This window comes from Mus caroli, unplaced genomic scaffold, assembly GCF_978045245.1.
Source record: "Mus caroli unplaced genomic scaffold, Mus_caroli_1 scaffold_2, whole genome shotgun sequence".
NCBI classification, from domain to species: Eukaryota; Metazoa; Chordata; class Mammalia; order Rodentia; family Muridae; genus Mus; species Mus caroli.
In genome coordinates, this window is record NW_028227257.1 from 37,609,989 (window position 1) to 37,630,408 (window position 20,420).

At 38.4% G+C, this 20,420-nt stretch overlaps 1 protein-coding gene across 9 annotated transcripts in view; it reads right to left on the reverse strand.

Moving 5' to 3' along the window:
• Macrod2 (mono-ADP ribosylhydrolase 2) overlaps positions 1-20,420 on the reverse strand; it is a 2,026,591-nt gene that overhangs the window by 78,061 nt on the left and 1,928,110 nt on the right. For 4 of the 9 annotated variants that reach the window (XM_085833735.1, XM_029471909.2, XM_085833732.1 and 1 more), the window contains exon 14: positions 13,066-13,143. In XM_085833735.1, coding sequence (XP_085689861.1) covers positions 13,066-13,143 — 78 coding nt within the window. Of the gene's footprint in view, positions 1-3,878; positions 3,928-13,065; positions 13,147-20,420 lie in introns of those variants that run through there. The other 5 variants (XM_029471907.2, XM_029471912.2, XM_029471913.2 and 2 more) reach the window with 2 other exon arrangements.

Here is a 20,420-nt window from a genome sequence, read left to right on the forward strand (position 1 = left end):
ATAAACATGCCAGAAGTATATAGAACACCAATTAGACTGAAGCAGAATAAAAAAAACTCCTCCTGCCACATAATAATCAAAGCACAAAATCTATAGAACAAAGACAGAAGTTTAATTGTGGTAAGGGGAAAAGAGCAGGTAACACACAAACGCAAACCTATTAGGATTACAAATGACTTTTCAACATAGACTCTAGTAGCTAGAAGGGCCTCTAAAAAACCACAGATGACAACCTAGACTACTACACCCAATAAAATTCTCAATTACCATAGATGAAGAAAACAAGATATTTTAAGAGAAATCCAAAGTTAAACAATACCTGTGTTGCGGGAAACATTAAAAAATGGAACCAGCATGTTCTCACACTCGGACTGGCAATTGTCAGCCCCTGGCTGTCTGATAGGCCATGCATTGGCAGGCAATGAATGGCTGACCTGTTTTTATCTCATGGAGACTCTGACTCAGAACTCCACAATCTCCCCACCCAGCTCACTAGGTTCCCACTGGCAGGTTGTTACCACACCAACCCCATGCTTCAAATCTCCCACAGCCTTTGTGGTGCACATCTGGCAAACTCACACTTTCTCTGCTGAAGTACCTCTTTCTCTTAAACCCAGTTGAATGGCTGTGTGAAGGGAAATGTCACATAGACTTAGTTCAGAAACAATGGTGACTCAATCTCTGGGTACAAGAACTAAAACCTTGTCTTCTAAGCCATATTAAATCTGATTCCTTTGGTGGCAAATCCTGACAGATCCACCATGATACCAGGAAACTATAGCAGCTACATCTTGCCCTTATGCTATCCCCATTCCAAAAACACCTAACTCTCTCCTGCTTCCTCTCTTCCTCCTTCCAACCTGGAAGTCCCTCCTATTCTTCCAGTGATTGGCTCCTTTATTTATAGGGAGATTGGTTCACAAGAACAGCACCAGGCCCATCTACAACATATCTGTATACAAATCCAGCCCTACAGAAATACCAGAAAGAAAATACAACTCAAGGAGGCTGACTACATTCAAGAAAACACAGAAAATAAGTAATTCTATACCAGCAAAAACAAGGGAAGCACATACACACACACACACACACACACACACACTAACTAACACACACTAACACTACCAACATCAAAATAGCAGGAAGTAACAATCACTGGTCTTTAATATCTCTCAACATCAATGGATTCAAATTCCCTAATAAAAGGATGTAGGCTAACAGAATGGATGCAAAAACAGGATCCAACATTCTGCTGCATATAAGAAACACATCTCAGCAACAAAGATAGTGATTTCCTTAGAGTAAAGAGATGGAAAAAATAGAAAGGTTTCCAAGCAAACAAACCCAAGAAGCAAGTGGGAGTGGTCATTCTAATATCTAATAAAATAGACTTTCAAACAAAATTAAAAGAAACAGGGAAGGATACTTTGTACTCATCAAGGGAAAAAGATACCTACCAAGATGATAGCTCAAGTCTGAACATCATCTATACCTCAAACACAAGGGCACCTATATTTGTAAAAGAAGCACTGCTAAAACTTAAATCACATGCTGCACCCCACAAATTAAAGTGGGAATCTTCAACACCCTATTCTCACCAATCAACAAGTCATCCAGATAAAAACTAAACAAAGACATAATGAAACTAACAGAGGTTATAAATAAAAAAGACCTCACAGACCTCTATAGAAATTCAAGAAATTAGACAGCAACAATCCAAATGCCACCGCACCCCCCCCAAATGGAGTACAGAACTAAACAGAATTCTCAATAGAAGAATCTCAAATGGCTGAGAAGCACTTAAAGAAATGCTAAAACATCCTTAGCTATCAGAAAAATCCAAATCAAAATGACCCTGAGATTCTATCTTATATCTCTCAGAATGACTAAGTTCAAAATCTTAAGTGATAGCACATGCTGGTGAGTATATAGAGATGGGGGAACTCTTCTCCATTGCTGGTGGGAGTGCAAACTTGTACAATCACTTTCAAAATCATTTTGATGGTTTCTTAGAAAACTGGGACTAGTTTTCCCTCAAGACCCAAGTATACGACTTCTGGGTATATACCCAAAAGATGCCCCACTATACCACAGGGACACTTGTTCAACTATGTTCATAGCAGCTTTATTCATAGTAGTCGGAATCTAAAAACAACCTAGATGTTTTTCAACTGAAAAATGGATAAATAAAATGTGGTACATCTACACAATAAAATACTATTCAACTATGAAAAAACAAATACATTATGAAATTTTCAGGCAAATGAATGGGACTTTAAAATACCCTGAGGAAGGCAGACCCAAAAGGACATGCAAGGTAGGTACTCACTTAACAAGTGGATATTAACCATAAAGTACAGGACACCCACACTCCACTCCACAGACCCTAAGAAATTAAACAAGAGGAAAGGTCCAAGAAAGGATGCTTGAATCTCACTTAGAAGGTGTACTGGCTAGTTTAGTGTCAACTTGACACAGCTGGAGTTATCACAGAAAAAGGAGCTTCAGTTGAGAAAATGCCTCCATGAGATTCAACTGTAAGGCATTTTCTCAATTAGTGATCAAGGGGGAAAGGCCCCTTGTGGGTGGTGCCATCTCTGGGCTGGTAGTCTTGGGTTCTATAAGAGAGCAGGCTGAACAAGCCAGGGGAAGCGAGCCAGTAAAGAACATCCCTCCATGGCCTCTGCATCAGCTCCTGCTTCCTGACCTGCTTGAGTTCCAGTCCTGACTTCCTTGGTGATAAACAGCAGTACAGAACTGTAAGCTGAATAAACCCTTTCCTCCCCAACTTGCTTCTTGTTCATGATGTTTGTGCAGAAATAGAAACCCTGACTAAGACAGAAGGAGAAATAAAATAGTCATAGGAGTCAGATGCAGGGAGGAAATGGGGAGGGGATGGAAAGGGTTCAGGATAAGGTGTGGGGAGAGACTGGAGAGAGAGCCAGAGGGCCAGGAGAATGAATGGAAATCTGTAGTTGGTGGGGGTTGGGGGTGAGGGGCATCTCACAGACCTGCCAGAGACCTGGGATGAGGAGACTCTCCTGGAATCAATGAGGATGACCTTAGCTGAGATTCACAGCATGGAGATAATGAAGTCTGAAAAGGCTACTTCCTACAGCCAGGCAGCAACCATTGGAGCCATAGAGACACCAACCTACCCATAAAACTTTTGACCCAAAATCTATCCTGTCTACAAGAAATGTAGGGATGAGGATGGAGCAGAGACTTGGGGGGGGGATTGCCAACCAGTGATTGGCGCAACTTGAGACCCATTTTATGGGCAAGAACCAATCCCTGACACTATTAATGCTCTGCTATCCTTATAAAACAGTTGGGGAAGAATTGTGGGTCCATAGATGGTAGGAACTCCACAAGAAGACCAACAGAATCAACTAACGTGGACTTTTGGGGACTCTCAGAGACTGAACCGCCAACCAAAGAGCATACATGGGCTGGACCTAGGCCCCTGCATATATGTAGCAGATGTGAAAAGCTCAGTCTACATGTGGATTTCCCCAACAACAGGAGCAGGAGCTATCCCTAAAGATGTTGCCTGTCCGTGGAATATGCTCCCCTAATTGAGTTGCCTTGTCTGGCTTAGGTGGAAGAGAATGTGCCTAGCCCTGCAGAGACTTGATGTGTCCGGGTTGGGGGCTTCACCTTCTCAGAGGAGAAGGGGATGGGGAATGGGGGAAGGGACTGTGTAAGGGATTGGGGAGCAGCACTAGCGATGTAAGGTGAATAAATAAATAAATGAAATAATTAAAAAGAAAAGAATCTGTTCCCCTTTTACCTCTGGCATAAATATGTGAGAACTGTACTTGTTCCCTTCATTCTATAGATGATATAGTGTTTCCATTGGTCATACCATTATCTGAGAAGTTGTAGTAGCAATAAAAAGTCTTCAGGCCAGTTCCATCTTTCTCACTGTTGGGTATACAAGAGAGAGCAGCTATTCCTTCTGATATAAGTTAAGTGCCAGTGGTGTGAATTAAGTGAGGTCTAGGGACAGGTCTCCACAAAATGTTTACAGCTGCAAGAACACAGGCACCCCACATGAAAAAGGTTCTATCCAGAAAGGCATTAAACAGAGTTCTATCTTTTTTTAAAAAAAAAACACTTTTAGATGATTTTTAGATTGCAGAAAGTTGAAAGGGAAACAATATATTGACTGTTAAAATTGGAAACATTTGTTAAAGTGAAACCAAGTGACATTTACTAATGATAAATGATACATTTACTAATGATAATGATAATCATAAAATTAGGGTTGTAAAATAAATCCCAAAGAATGAAGAGAGAGAACACTAACTATATTTCTGGTTGTTTTTTTTTTTTTTTTTAAAGGAACCACAGGATTTGAATTCTAAATCTTTTCTAGATAAATATCTAGAGGTATGCACATCAGAATTGCAGAATTGTGGCATGAAAACATTTAATCATGCAAAAAGTAAAGAGTCTGTTTCTCAATTTGTCTCCTAGTAAACACTTTACATAGATACTTATTCTCAGCCACAAAAAGGAAGGGTTTAAAAATTGAAAAGTAGGGGCTGGAAAGAGGACTCAGCAGCTAAGAGTACCCACCACTCTTAGAGAGGGCCTGAGTTAGGTTCCCAGCATCCTCAGATCACCACCGCCTATAATGGCAGCTCCAAAGGATCTGACATCCTCTTCTGGCTTCTACAGCTCCCCTGTACACTCATGCATGTGTGCTCAGGGATGAGTGCACACACTCGTGCACTCAATTAATCACACACAATTAAAAAGTAATAAAGATAAAATCTTGAAAACCCAAAACATAGACAAGGAGATTGTACTAAATGGATATACGTTTGGAAGGCATATGCTCAGGAAATCAAAAAGTATAAAATGTGTCTTTGTTGTTGTGGCAATACATAGTATGAGCAATAAGAAAATGGTTTAATGAACAGGATGTTGAGACAATTAGAAAAAAAATTATAATATGGGGTTAACTGAATCTGTATTCCCGAGTCACGGTCACTCATATTTGGTGCCAAAATAAATATCTTATTTCTTGAAGTAGGAGTTATGTTTGGTATAAGGCTGTCACTCTCTGGATTTCTTTCTTCTTGTCTGTTCGACTCCTTTCACGATTTAATGCAATTGTATCTGTGCTTTCCTCTTTCACTAGCTTGTGCTCCCTAGAGCTCCCCAGATCATATTGTTTCAAACACTGTTGTTTTTAGACTAAGGCTAAACAGGATGTTAGACTTCAACCTCTCTGGGTCCCAGGTTCATCATTTATGGATGAGAAATGGCTGTGGCACTAGACAACCTTTTAGGCTCCTATTTGATGTCCTGATGGTGCCAGTCTATCTAGTGAATGATGCCTACAGACAAGACACCCTTCACTGCTAATGGAGGGGGCAGCATCCTCTACCTTTGCAGACATGGGGACACGATCATCAAATGTGCTCATCACACCTGGTCTTTTCTGGGCCCTTTAAGTCATATATGTGGCCTCAGTATCTCTGTATAATTGTGTGTAAAGAGTAGGGAGTTCTTGGAGCACCGTTACTACATCTGCTGAGGGTCTCCATGCTGCACTGGCTTCAATACTGGGACAACCACTGTTCTGTAGAGCCAGGCACTGCTGAAAAGGTTAGGTCTGCCTGAGTGTGTATAGGGGTGGGGGTGGGAGCAGAGGGGGGGATGGGCAGCTCTGGGCGCACAGCAAGGTTGCCTTGACTATAAGGCCTGACCTTCACTGACAGGCTGAAAGGTCATTTCAGGGCTTTGGAGGGAATATTTTTCTCCCCTGCCCTCTTCATTTGTCTCTATTCTTAGGGCAGTTTCACCTGAGTGCATAGTATATTTTGGCAATCATTTCCTGAATAGAAATCTATACTTTCTTTTGTTTTCTCATTTCTCCCCACTGAAATGTGGTGTGAAAATTGAAGGTGACATAAAGTCTCCAGCTTTGAAATTTAAGAATGATACCATTTGCTCAATCCAGAGCCCGCCAGGATCTGACATTCTAAAGGCAAGAATATGTGTGAGCTCCTGCACCCTGCACCTGGCCCCTGTGTTGAAGGGCAACTGCTGTGTTCCCAGCCACTCAGGCCCAGCGTTTCTTCCTGCTTTCTTGGCCCCATGGGGCCAGCTTTGTTTGCCTTTCATTCAATGTAGTAGAATCCCCACAGCCCTCTGAACTAATCCTCCAGGCAGAGGAGACAAAAGAACACAAAGGATTTCATAGTTTATGTATATATTTTTCATACAGCAAACTCAACCATCCATACTAACAGAGAGGCATTAGAACAGATAACCCAAAACTCCACTCCCTTTCCTTCAGAAATGGATCACATGATTGTTTTTTGAAGCCCTGATAATTAAGTTTGGCTCAAGCTAATGCTGTAGCTTTGGTTAATTTGCATAAAATGGCTCTGGGGACATCAGTCTGGATTTGAAGTATTTCTAGGGGCTAAACCTAAACTGACTGTGTAAACGGACTGTTTGGGGACAAATGTGACAATACAGCTGCATGGTTTTCAGGCTACTAGATGCTCAGATTTTTTTAGGAATAGAGACTTTGTTTCTTTGACATTTGTCTTAACAAAATTATGTCTTTTTGTTCAATTTGAAAATTGCTGCTAATATTTAACATTGAGTCTTTGCCAAGTCCAAATGCCCCAGATTAAAAGCTAAAGATGAAACTATACTAACATAAATTTGATTATTCCCCTAAACATCCTTGGTACTCCTGTAGGGCCCATAAAACTGACTCTCCTAATGTAAATCACTTGTAAAATAATTTTCCTTGTACTTACAACAACTGCAATTTCACTGTGGACACAATACCTGTATGTATTGAGAATTGTGCATGATTTTTACAAAGACAGGTATGGTCACTTTTATAATTGTGAGTTGGTAGCTTTCTCCTGTATACACACACACACACACACACACACGTACACACACACACACACGTATATACAGATATGCAATGCATATGTATATTTTGGTTTATCTGTGTAGGTGCATATGTGTAGCTTTATATATACATCTTGTGGTCAAAAGGAATTTATCCTTTATATCCTTTATTTATATCTTACTTCATATTTTTCTAAAATCATCTACCTTTTCAAAACTGTGTGTTGAAAGGTATATAGTATTCCATGTTGTGATGGATTAATTTTGGGGGTGTTTTAAATGTTTTTGCCTGTACTATTAAATGCCATATTGTAATGGATAACTTATGAATAAACATCTCTATGTGTTTTAAATATGTTATATCAAAACTATTGGTGGTAAATTGATGGCCTTTCATTAATAGTGAATGAGTTTGTTCAAAAACTATTTCAATTAATTTCATATGTTTTCAATTATTTAAAAGGAGAAAGTAGATTATTTCCATTTTATGTTCCTTCTTCTAAAAAGTAAAGAAATAAGGTCATCTATTTTTCATATCTTATTAACTAAGGTTGAATAACTGAGTCTTGCTCATTTTCTTCTTGGGATACTATTTTTTGTTCTTGACATTTTGTTTATCTTATTGATATGTGAGTTACTTTTTCTAAATTAAGAATATTACATATTTATCATTCAGATGAGACTAAGCTTCAAGTAGATATCATTTAGAACCGGACTTGATTTTTACATATCACATCAGATTTATCAAATTTCTATAATCAGACATAGTAACTCACCTTTATTTCTGACATATGCAGACATGAGCATACATCCATACATTACAATTCATCCAATATGTCTTTATTTTATCATTCACACAAAATTATGTGTGTGAAAACCAAAGATATTTTTAGGTTATTTTTTAGAGATGCTTTAGGTTCAAAGAAAAATTAAAAACAAGGTATAGAAATATACCATATGCTCCCTACTCCTGATGGAAGCCTCCTTGCTTCCCCAAGGGTCTGCATTCACAGTCTGAGTAGTTTATTTGCTAACTGGTTTTAACACAGTACTTTCTCACACTGGGGTTCATTTGGGTGTTACACGTTTCACCAGGTGGGCTTAATGCACAGTAACAGATGCCACCATAATGTCATTGAGGTATTTTCAGTGTCCTTGGGTTCCTCTGTCTCCTTCTTAGTCATCTTTGCTGTGCCCACCCTGCTCTTAGCAGTCACTGATCGTTACAGTCTTTGTGCTTCTGTCTGAATGTCATATAACTGGACTCATATAGCCAATAATGTTTCCCGATTGCTCTCTTTCACTTAATAATACGCATCTAAATTTCTTCTCTCTCTTTTTATGTCTTGATAGCTCATTCTTTTTAGTGTTGAATAAGTTTTGTTTCTTTTATTCTAATACTTTAAATCACTTTTATATTTCATCTTTCCTCCTGCTGGAGTTTATGTCAGAGGAAAGATTGAAGATGAGGCTCTGTTCATCTTCCCTCTTCCCCCCTAGATGTCCAACTAGTTGTCTTAAGGTCACTTACTGAGCCATCTGTCTTTGAAGTGCCAGCCAGCATGTGTACTTGGTCCTACTTCTAGACTCGTTAGTCTGTTTTATTGATCTACCTGTCATCTCCTACAGCAGGACTACACTGTTAATCACATTCTAAAATCATTCTATGTTATTCTTGGTCTATTTGTTCCATCATTGCTGACTGTATTATATCTGTGAATTCCCTGCTGTATTTCCAATAGGTTTTGATTTGTATTGTGGCTTGCCTTGGCTTCTGACACATTAAGACCCATCACTGTTATATTCAATGAGGGACTCAAAATTTCATTGGTATAAAGTGACTAACTCTTTCTTCTTTGAGAATTTTGGCTAGATAGGTTTCAAATCCATCTTTCCTGTTCTTGTTTGATGTTTATTTTCCAAATATACCTTTCCTTTTCCTGACTCTATCCTTTTAAGCCTTAATAATTTTATTGAATTTAACTAAATTATTTTGATTCTTAGACTCGATAAAATAACCTAGCTATACATTCATGCCTACTTGTTTGTATTTCAGCCCCACCATTTGACACATTATACATTCATTACAATGTTACTTACATTTATTATTATATGAATTATTGAATATACTTTAGTGTTCAGAATGCGCTTGCAAAAAATCAAGAAAGTAAGATGCCTTGTTTTAATTCTCTTTGTGATTACTGTACAATTTGGTTTGGGTGTGTATTTTGAGATAGAAGCATGTTATATTGTCCAGTCTGAACTTGTAATCTTCAGGTATCACCATCCTTAGTAAAAAGACTACAGATATCTACCACCATAATTAATACAGGTACATACCATCACAATTAGGATAAATTTTCAAGGATATTCTTAAATGGAATTTATATTCTTAGAAATATAACATAGAATTTTAAATTTGGTATTATCTCTATAAATGTTAGCCTTTTGTGCCAGTCTTGGGCACTCTGCCATAATCTTTGTGTGGTAGTCCACCACTAATAATTCATGGTGATTAATGTTTATAATGCCAACATTGGAAGGCTGGGGGAGAAGGATTGCCACAAATAAGAGGCTACCTTAGGCTATATCGTGTGTTCTAGAATCACCTAAGCTACGAGTACCACATGATCAAAAGACAAAATAAACAATTTATTCCTCTGCGCTCTCTCTCTCTCTCTCTCTCTCTCTCTCTCTCTCTCTCTCTCTCTCTCATCTAATCAGGTTTTAAAACTACAGCAAATGTATATAAAAGTAAAGACAACAACAACCAAAGATACATATAACTCAAGGTAACCTCTAAAACACACATAAAAGCTACATGTTTTCAGAACTATGCAGTTTAGAAGCCCTGACATGCTCCTTCCCAGTCAATAAGTCTGCCCCAATCACTGAAGCTCAAGAAGCACCATCAAATCTTTTAGCATCTTTTATCTGAGCTTGGGCAATTGTCCTTGACATAGGCTCAACTGGCCTCAATCTGCAGAAGCGCCATCCTTCCATGATGCTGACCAGCAATGCCACATATTTTAGCTTTTATGATTTTCAACTCTGTCTACTATGTAAGGAGCCCATTGAACCTATGCCTGAACCCGTTCCCTCAGCGCCATGGTGTGGAAACCCTTCTGGCAATCATCTGACACAGCGCTCACTTCCATTTCTGACTTTTGAAGGCCACTGAGTTTTATTAGCATCTTTACTCTTCGTGACAACAGGAAGCAAGCAAACAAACAAACAAAAAAAAACAAGCAAACAAAAATTAATTACTCCCATCTTCCAAGAGAATAAACAAGGCTTATATTTAATTTACTTTCCTCTTAATTTTTTCATGTATCTCTAAGTTTCTACCTGGACCCTCTTTTATCCCCTGTAAAATAGCCTTAATTAATCCATATTCTTGGAACACGCTTTTCCTAAAGGGTTTTCCAGTTCCTCGCCGACTATTTCTTGGTTGCATCCTCTTTGCATTTCCACTGTATCAACTGGAAACTCATCTCTTGGGAAAGTGTTTACTTGATGACTACGTTTTTAGACATTTCTACTTTTTAGATGTTCTTTTTACCTTTGGAACTCAGCAGTTTTGTTGTGATTGGACTCACTGTAGATTTATTTCTATTTATTCCACTTGAAGCACACACAATTTGAAGAAATTTGGCCATTTCAGCAGTTTCACTGTGATGGGCCTAGCTGTGGATTTACTTTCATTTGTTCTGCTTGGAGTTCAAAATTTTTGATGAAATTTGGTCCATGGTATCTTTTATTGATATAGAAAGTTGCTCACATACTTCATTCAAATAATGGTGCTGATCAATTTGTACTCCAATTCATGATATACTTTGGCACTATGTAATAAGTAACTTTGCCATACTTTAGTGTTTGTGATCTTATTTTCTCTTTACTATTTTTAATTTGGATGATTTCTCATATCTAACCCATTGTTCACAAACTTTTCACGTGTCTAATATACTGTTAGAACATGACTGTGTTCATTGAGTTAACTTGAGTTAGCACAGGTTTTGCTTCTGGCTTGATTTTACTTTCTTATCTTTGTTTTCAATAATGCTTCTCAGGTAAAAATTCTAGTCCTGCTAATCATTACTTTATGAGTATACAGTGTCAGCATTTAAAAAATGTTTTATTTATTTCTATTTTATGTGCATTGGTGTTTTGCTTGCATGTATGTCTGACACAGTATAACTGACACCATGTGAGGGTGTTGGATCCCTCAGAACTAAAGTTACAGACAGTTGTGAGCTGCCTTATGGATGCTGGGAATTTGGACCCAGGTCCTTTGAAAGAGCAACCAAGTCTTTTAACCACTGAGCCATCTCTTCAGCCCTCAGTGTCATTGTTTTCTACTTTGTTCTTATCAGCAATATGTTCAGCTCTTGTAGGCTGACTTCTCTCAATTCTGCATCTTGACTACCTTGTGTCCTTTCATCTGTTTGGTTGAGTCTTTTTTTACGTGTATATATTAGATATTGTATTTCAGTAATTATTTATAAAAGTTGTTTAATGTGGATAAGGCCTTTTCTTTGCTCTTGTTACTACCTCATGTGAGTTTTTCTCAGATGTTTGGGAGACCTGGAAGTTGGACTGTTGTTAATTTGCTTTGGGGATGGAGGTAATTTGAAAGTGAGTAGCATGCTTCAGAAAGCTGACCTTAGCTGGCTCACTGTCCTCCCAGTGTATGGCTTTGGGCTTTCAACTCACAACCCTTGAATGCTGTAAGAGTTCCTGTCTTTTTGGCAACATGATTTTGACATTTTTTTTCCTGAAACAGTAAATTACCTAAGACAAAGGCAGCTTTAACCTTGGTCATACTTTCCAGAGAGTCACCTTCTCCTGGACATAGCCTGGCAATTCTTTATAGTTCTGTTAACCCTTTAACACTTTAAATAGCTTCTTTCTTATTCTCATATGTGTGTATACATATGAACTCTACATCTATCTATCTATCTATCTATCTATCTATCTATCTATCTATCTATCTATCTATCATCTATGTATATAGTGTTAATATTTATATATGTAGCTCATATATAACAACAACAGGATTACATGAAACATAATATAAACAACTAATACAGTATATGTTGGGGGTTTTTTTTGTTTTGTTTTTTTTGTTTTTGTTTTTTTGGTTAGGTTGGCAAGTTGATACTAATGAGAGACATGACCCAAGTTATTTTGACTTGGTAGGAGTAGAAATAATCTTTGTCACTTTTAAACACTATATACTTTTGAAGTTAGAAAGATAATTGTTTATACAGTTTGATACTAAAAAATGATTATTTTAACAGTTTTCATATACTTGTACTCAGAGCCTTCTGGTTGTGTCTCCCTCAGTATGAATTTTGTTTCCCTTTCTGAACTTATATTGTCAGATCTAAACAACTACAAACAAGCCTTTGTTTCAGTTCTTCAAAGCCATGCCTTGATGGCACTTTTTCTAAGTCTTTGTAGTCCCAAGAAACTATTACTTGAGAATATGTGGTGCAGAAATGGGGTCCTAAACAGCTCAGCCCCTCTGGCTTTCCCTAGCAGTTCGGGCAGGGAGCAGACTAAGGCCAGTGTGACTCTGGTAATTTTGCTTATACTGATTTTGTCTTTCTTGTATACTTTACAAGCCTTTCTTAGCTACCAATCTTCAGAAATTACATGAGGCTATGGAGGTGTCTATTCTTATTTGAGTCTTTGTTACCTTTGCATATAAATATAACATATACTCTTACATTCTGGGCATAGACACTGGTTTGCCTTAGGAAAACATTATTTTTTCTGTCTATTATTTTTCTACAGATTGCTTTATTTCTGCAGGCTCTGTTTACTCCTCTTGGTATTCCAAGGATATGGATATGGCGATTTAGTTTCCTGGCTTATTCTCCATATGTCTCATATTGGTTCTCATTTTTGTTGTATATTCATTTCAATTGTTTCAAAGCTATTGCTCATGCAATCCCAGCAGGTAACAATGACACTGAATGATCCTGGCCTGACTCAAAAATAATGAATGATATGGATTGAGGATATTCCACGCAACGCACCAAGATGCTAGTGTAAGAAAATAGCATCAGAATTCTACTTTTCTAGAAGAATCCACACCCAACTTTAATAGCTAATACTCCTTAGTAGGAAAAAATCTTGAAAAAAAAAAAAGACTGAACAACTTACCATTGGGAAGTTCTTGGTCACACACAGAATGATTGGTCATGTCACTGTCTTTTATAGTATTGTCATCCTTTGCAGAATCTGCTAACAAACATACAAACAAAACAAAACTGTGACTTTGATCATCATTTTTAGGTGGGAAAAAGGAGCTTCTTCTATTGCTAACCGAGTGGATTTATATTTAAGGCAATGCACTTTATTATTTCAGACTGTGACCACTAACACAAATATTTCCACCATCAAAGACTAGTTTCTTAAAATACTGTCTAAGAAAGCTGTACAAAATTTCAAAAGCAGAGAAAAGTAATGGAGGTATCTTTACTGCCCAGAAGATAGCATACAACAGGCTTCCTGTACCAGAAATGTCTCAGAAATGTGGCCAGGAAAGAAGGGCAAACTAGAGAGGGCTAAAGGATTACCTAATTGTAATGGTTTCAAGGGCCCCAGTATTCTATCTGCACACATATGTGAGTGCCAAGTCCCCAGAAAAATCAGATATTGAATCTTGGAAATTTAATCACAAACAAGGTCCTCCCAAGGTCTCAAAAACAGTTGACAAGGGCAAGGTGGGGATGCAGAGCTTCTGTTTTGTACAAAGTGATTGTCACCCTCAAGTCCCCTTTGAAATATCCAATCAATATATATCTAGTCAAAAATATTATTTCATTTTACGTGTGTGTGTGTGTGTTTGTGTGTGTATCCAGGGAGACCACCCTGGCATGCATGTAGGAATAACTGTACAACTGTGCTAACTGGTTCTCTCCTTCTGCTCTGTAGGTCTCGAGAATCAAACTCAGGTCATCGGACTTGGTACTAGGCCCCTTTTCCTAGTAAGTCTTCTTGCCAGCCCCTACATGCCCAATTTTAATGTTACAGCTTCTATTATAGAACAACTAGCATTGTTCATAAGATGCTATCATAAAGAACTCCTGCAAATCAAGAAGGACGGACGTTGAGCCCTCTCTGGAGGATCTTGAAAACAGGCTTGCTCACCTATCAATAGTTGAGCATTCGTACAGAAGTAGGCCTTTCACACATTTTACAAGTACTTGTTGAGGGCTAACTACATGGCAGATGCTATTCTACCCTTGGAGACCCAACAGGGAATAGATGTTTGCCTTCATGAAGCTTATAGTCTCATATGCCTTTCTTACATAGCCCAAAGGAACACTATTCAAGATCCCTTCACATCCCTAGCTGACCTTGTCAACATGAAGCTGGGAAGAAAACTGAAGCCATCAAACCTCACATAATTCCTATGAATTGCTTCTTTTGGTTTGTGCCTTTTGGCTGAGTTCTAAGGCTTTGACCCAACAAAGTCAGACAGAAACTAAACTAAAATTTTGTTTGTTTGTTTGCTTCCCTTCCCTGTCTTCCTCTCTTCCACCCTTCCCTGCTTCTTTAAACGGGAGGATAGCATCAAACATCATGGGTTTCGATTATTATGAGAATCGTGTTTCTTCAGCCTGCCACAAGCAACATTTGATGGACAAGTGAGAAACCTGGGTAGTTACCATATGACTCAGCTTTAATAACCAATGAATCAAGTATACACCGGAGTGTGCAGCTTTAATTAACTGCAAATAATTCCCCCCCAGGGCAAGTGCTTAATCCTCTCCACTGCTTCTCAGTTCTTTCTGAGCCTGACAATAAGTTTAAAAGTCAAAAACTGGAAGCAAAATTGAGCACAGACACATTTCCTAAAATTGTTATCTCTTGCATGTCAAAAACGGCAAAACCAACTCCTATTAAAATATACTTTTTAATGTTGGTGCTAACGCTGAAAAGATTGACGAGAAAGCCTTCGAATGCCTTTTTCCACATTAACACCAAGAATAAAAAATGGTTAAAAGAATCTGTGTTAGCATAAGAAAGTGTTTTAGTTTTCTAGTTTAAAGGATATATTATAACTTAAGTAATTTCACACAACTTTCATTTCTTTCAGCATTAACACTGCCCAAGATTCATGTATATTTGAAGTATGTTAATTTATACAGAACAGTAACCGCATATTGTACCAAAGATTATCCTCATTGTCTATTAGTTTGTTCATTTGTTTTTTTTTTTTTTTTAAGATTTATTTATTATTATATCTAAGTACACTGTAGCTGTCTCTTCAGATACACCAGAAGAGGGCATCAGATCTTATTAAAGATGGTTGTGAGCCACCATGTGGTTGCTGGGATTTGAACTTATGACCTTTGGAAGAGCAGTCAGTGCTCTTACCTGCTGAGCCATCTCTCCAGCTCAATTTGTTTTTTTCTTAGTTCAGTTTTTGCTATGGAACCCAGGTTGGGCTGGAACCTGTAATCCCCCTGCCTCTTCCTTCTGAGGATTGAGATTCCAGTGATACCCCCACACCCAGATGAGGAATGTCTTTTAGATGATTAGATTATGTGTTTTGAGTTCATAAGCTTATAATAGGATGATTTATATAAAGTAGATGAAAAGCATTTGAGAACTTATTCACGGTACTCTACCTGTTTCCATTGTCCTGACCTATCTACTGTGCATGCCTGTGTATGTGTGTGATCTTTTTCTCTTGTTATTTGCCACATTTAATAGTGAGTGAGTCATAACTACAAAAGTTTGAGAACAAAGTGAAGGTTAGGAATGACAGGACTCTGACCTAGGGAATCCAGCATTTTTCCAGACCTGCACTGTGAGACTTCCATATCCCTCTACAACCGTGTACTGCTGGGTGCTTTTGGTGTTATGGTCCTTGTAAAACAAATACACTGGCTAGCTGAAGTCCATTTACAGCCTGTGTATCTGTGTCCTTAGTGCCCATGGCAGTCCTTAGTCTCGTCGGTGTGCTCATGGTGGTTTGGTAGGGGAAGCCTACAACAGCAAACCATTTTTCACTATATTGCTTCTACCAGGATTTCTCCCTCTGATGTCCGACAAGGGTCAGTTATCAGCTTCCATGAGGACTTTATAAACCAGGTGTGGTGCCTAAGGCCCAAAAAGCTGGCACTCTGGAACCTGGGAAAAGAGGAAGTACGGGGCAATGGGCTATGTACAGACAGCTTGGTCTCCAGATGAGCTGAGGTCTTGAACCCCGGTGGGACCCCTTGGGTGGTAATTTCCACGAACATGGGTCAGAAGTCATTCGATCATGTCTCCTGGGCCCCTGGCTCAAGTCGAAGTTACCGCCCCCACAGCACCCACAAGAGAGGTATGTGTCTAATAGTTACATAGACAATGTCCCAAGTTTCTGGTATTCTGTCTAGACTGCTCCCCACAGTTACCTAGCAATAGCAAGATAGCCTAGCACACTATAAGAGGGGCTGCTTGGCCCCACCTCTTTCTCTCTCTCAAGCTTTCACTTTTCTTACTCTCTAGCTCTCTTTCTCTCTTTCCCTTCCTCCCTTTCTCCACGTGGCCATGGCTGGTCTCTCTCTTTCTACCTTCTCTCTTTCCCCCTGCCTTTATACAATAAAGCTCTAAAACCATAGATTCTCTGATCATGAAGGCCCACTGTGCTTGAACCATGGGATAGGCTTTCTCCTAACAAGCAGTGTCTAACCTCCCGCCAGACTGGACTAAGGACTCTCACCTGAGTGGGAACCACCCAGTGCCCCCCTCTTTACCACCCTCACCTCTCTTCCCTTATCTCTGGGCCTAGTGCCGCCCCGCCCCGGGGCCCCTATTCTGTTCTCAGCTCCTCTGCAGTATCCAGCAGGGGATGATGGAGACTGAGAACCTGGTACCTGGGGCTGCCCCTTGTTCACCACCCACGGTGTGGGGTCAGTGGCCTAACACAGCCAGATGCCCACCTGGGGCCAGATGGAAAGCATGCGCAGTCTTCCCGTGTCTGTCTGCCCAGACCACCAGAACTCTGGCGGAACCAGGGCACCCTCCCACTCCCCTCTTTCCCCAACACCCACAGCCCCACAAGGAAGGGGCTATGGATAAGTTCCAGGCCAGCATTGATTGAAAATGATGCTCTGGCCCCAAAGCCAAAAAGGAATTTTTAAAAGTGATGCTAAGAATACGTTTGTTTTCTATTTTTTGGTTTTCTTTGTTTTTTGTTTTTTTTGTTTTTTTTTTTTTGTTGTTTTGGAACAAGCTTTTCCTTTGTAGTTTAGTCAGGTCTGAACTGTCAAGCCTCCTGTCTCAGCCTCATTGGTGCTAGGATCATAGGCCTGGGTTAAGATACAAAGCAATAGTTTATCTTCTAATTCAGGGGTTAGAAGACTATAGCCTGAGGGTCAAGACAGAGCATCGCCTATTTTGATATGACCTTATGCTATGGATGATTTTTATGGTTGAAAACAAGATGATGACATATTATGATACTTTTTTAAAGTATGGAAAATTCCAATTTCAGTGGCCCTAAGTAAATCCATATTGAGACACAGCCATGGATCTTTGTTTATACATTGTAGAAAGTAAAATACATTATATTTTGCTTTATATTTTTACTTCTTTAGGGAGTTGATTTAAAATTACTGAAGCAATTTCTGAGCTTACTAACTCTACAGTGTCTTTTATAATCTATGGAGTATATCTCAGCATAATCACGATACAACCAACCATTAACTTCAAAATTATTTAATGCTACCAAATAAGTACAGCATGTTATAAATTCTAAGGCATATCTGATGTTAGGTATGAAATACATGAAAGAAAATAAAACTTGGAGACATGTTATTGGAATATATCTATGTATATACACAAATGCACACTTTATGTGATAATAAAAATTTCATGTCAATATGTCCAAGGTATACTTTGTCTCAGATGTAAAACTTATCTCTGCAAAGCAGTATGAGAACTCTATGCCCACGACAGGAGTCACAAATACCCAGGGAGCTATGGAAGACTGTTTCTACAGAAGTCATTCTACTAAAACACTGCTTGAATTTCCAGCCTCACAAACTAGCTACACTGGGGTTGATCCCATGTGTTTTAAATCATGGCCCCTGTTATATCATACTTAAGGATTTTAAGTGGCAGTGCAGCTTTTCTGCTTAAGTGGAAAATGGAAGATATATTTCAAATATTTATTTATTTGTTTTGTGTATATGAGTATGCCATCTTCATGGACACCAGAAGAGGCCATAAGAGCCCCCTTACAGATGGTTGTAAGCCACCATGTGATTGCTGGGAATTGAACTCGGGACCTCTGGAAAAGCCACTGTTCTTAACCACTGAGCCATCTCTCCAGTCCCATGGAAGACACATTTTAATATGTATATGAAATTATCCTTTGTAGGGAGAGGGAGAATATTATCTAGTTGTTGTGGTCTTAATGTCATATCTCCATCCCAAACTCAAATGACAAAATTCTAAGCCATACAGAGAAGGCATCATGGAGAGGGCCTGGTCAGGGGAGTTGGCCCTGGTAGTAGACTAGGTACCTTTACAAAAGAGGACCGAGAGACACATCTCACCTTCCCCTCATGTAAGGACTTAGCACAAATAGTCTATTTGTGGATAGAAGGTGGAGATCAGCAGTTAGGGATTCAGCCAATGCCTTGTTCTTGGATTTTGTAACCTCCAGAATTACAAGAAGTGCATTGGTTTTGTTTAGAATCTATTTTACTTATGGCCATCTATGTTGTCCAGCTAAACAGACTAGGAGGCATTGCATACGGTAAGGAAAGGGTTGTTTATCCCTCTGCAAGTTTCACAAATCACTTTGGAAAATGGGCTTGTATATGCTGAATTCTTTTGCTACATTGAAGTTGTAATTTTTCCTAATTCTAAAAATTATCATTCAGGAATATTAAAAATGTAAAATAGTTATCACCCAATTCTCAGATTCAGTCATTTTTTTTTCTAATAGCAGAAACTGGAATTAAATTTATATAGAGATTCTGACTTTCAAAATCTGTAAGGTCAATGTCATATTTAAGAATTTTTTCAAATGCAAATATTAAATCAAATATTCAAACACATAGATGTGCTTTTAAGATTAATAAGAATTTTAAGAAGTACCTTCATAAGTTTTTCAAAATCTCATTTAGAAACTTGAAAAAGATTTAAAAGAATATTTAAAATTGATTAAAGTGAAATGAGAAATTCCATAAAGCGGGAGAAATTTAAGAAATAGTCATTTAATACCACTGTATACTTCAATGAGGAATAAACTTAGATGGGTTAAACTTATGATGACAAATGATACATTTTTACACTTTTGAATTTTCCTAAAATTATCGTAACTATAAATTCATGCAAATACTTGCTTTTAACATGAGATTGTTTCAGTATAAATAGTATTAGCCTGGAGATCCCTGGGTCTACTCTAGTGACTATACTCACAAAATAATACACTAAAGAACATGTTCATATGTTCATTTTTTTTCAAATGAGTGTTTATTACATTCTCATAGAGATATATGACCCTAGAAGGATTAATAACAGTTACAAACATTAATATACTAAAGTTCATGATGCTGTGGCTTTCTAAAAGATTTTCAGGACTATGTTTTTAAAAGAAATTTAAGAAACTGAGATGTATCTAGTAAGTGCAGAAGACCCAATTGGGTGGGTGGGGGGGCATGGAAAAAAGAAGCAAAACCCAAACCAAAATGTTTTATGCCAAGATAAACATTGCAAGGAATCACATGAAATGCTACATTTGACAGCATTAAAAAAAAAAAACAAAAACTGGCCACAGAGAGGGACCAGAGCTAAGAATGTAAACGGCTTTGGAAATATGTTAAAAAGTCTTTCTGTATTACATAGTGACAACTGCTAATAACAATGCCTGATATGCAATTGTCCCTTGGTACCTGCACATTTTCCTTCCCAGAACTTCAGAATAAGACAGCAAATGATTAACTGTCTCTGAAGACACTCCCAAGGCAGACGTCGACAAACTGCATCTAGCAAGAGGAGGAGCCCTGAACTATCATTAAACTGATGGCAGGCCATCATTTTTGGTATAGAATCTTTAATAGGGTTTTTATAAAATAAATGTTGGACATCAGAAATGTATAATTCTCTACCTTGAACTAGAGCTTGGTGCAAAAGTAACACAGAAACAATCCACTGGATTTGTTTTTATTTTTGTTTTGGATTCTTATAAATTGGGTTAACTTAATCAAGTCGATCATTTAGCCTGGCCAGCTCACTGGGATTTTCTTTTGTTATGTGAAGAAATTAGGAAGAAGGTAACCTGTTCTCCATTTGACCAGGATGCTTGTTGACAGTGAACTAGAATCTAGTGGCTGTCTGTGCTCTCATGGCTGTGGAAGCAGTTACTTACTTATATATGAAGGATGTACATAACCATTCCTCCAGCATTCAGCCATGGATGAGAGACAATGGCTGGTCCCAGTGAGGCTGGATATACAAGGATGAACTATATTTACCTGAAACACCTCCATATCCTCAAACAGGACATG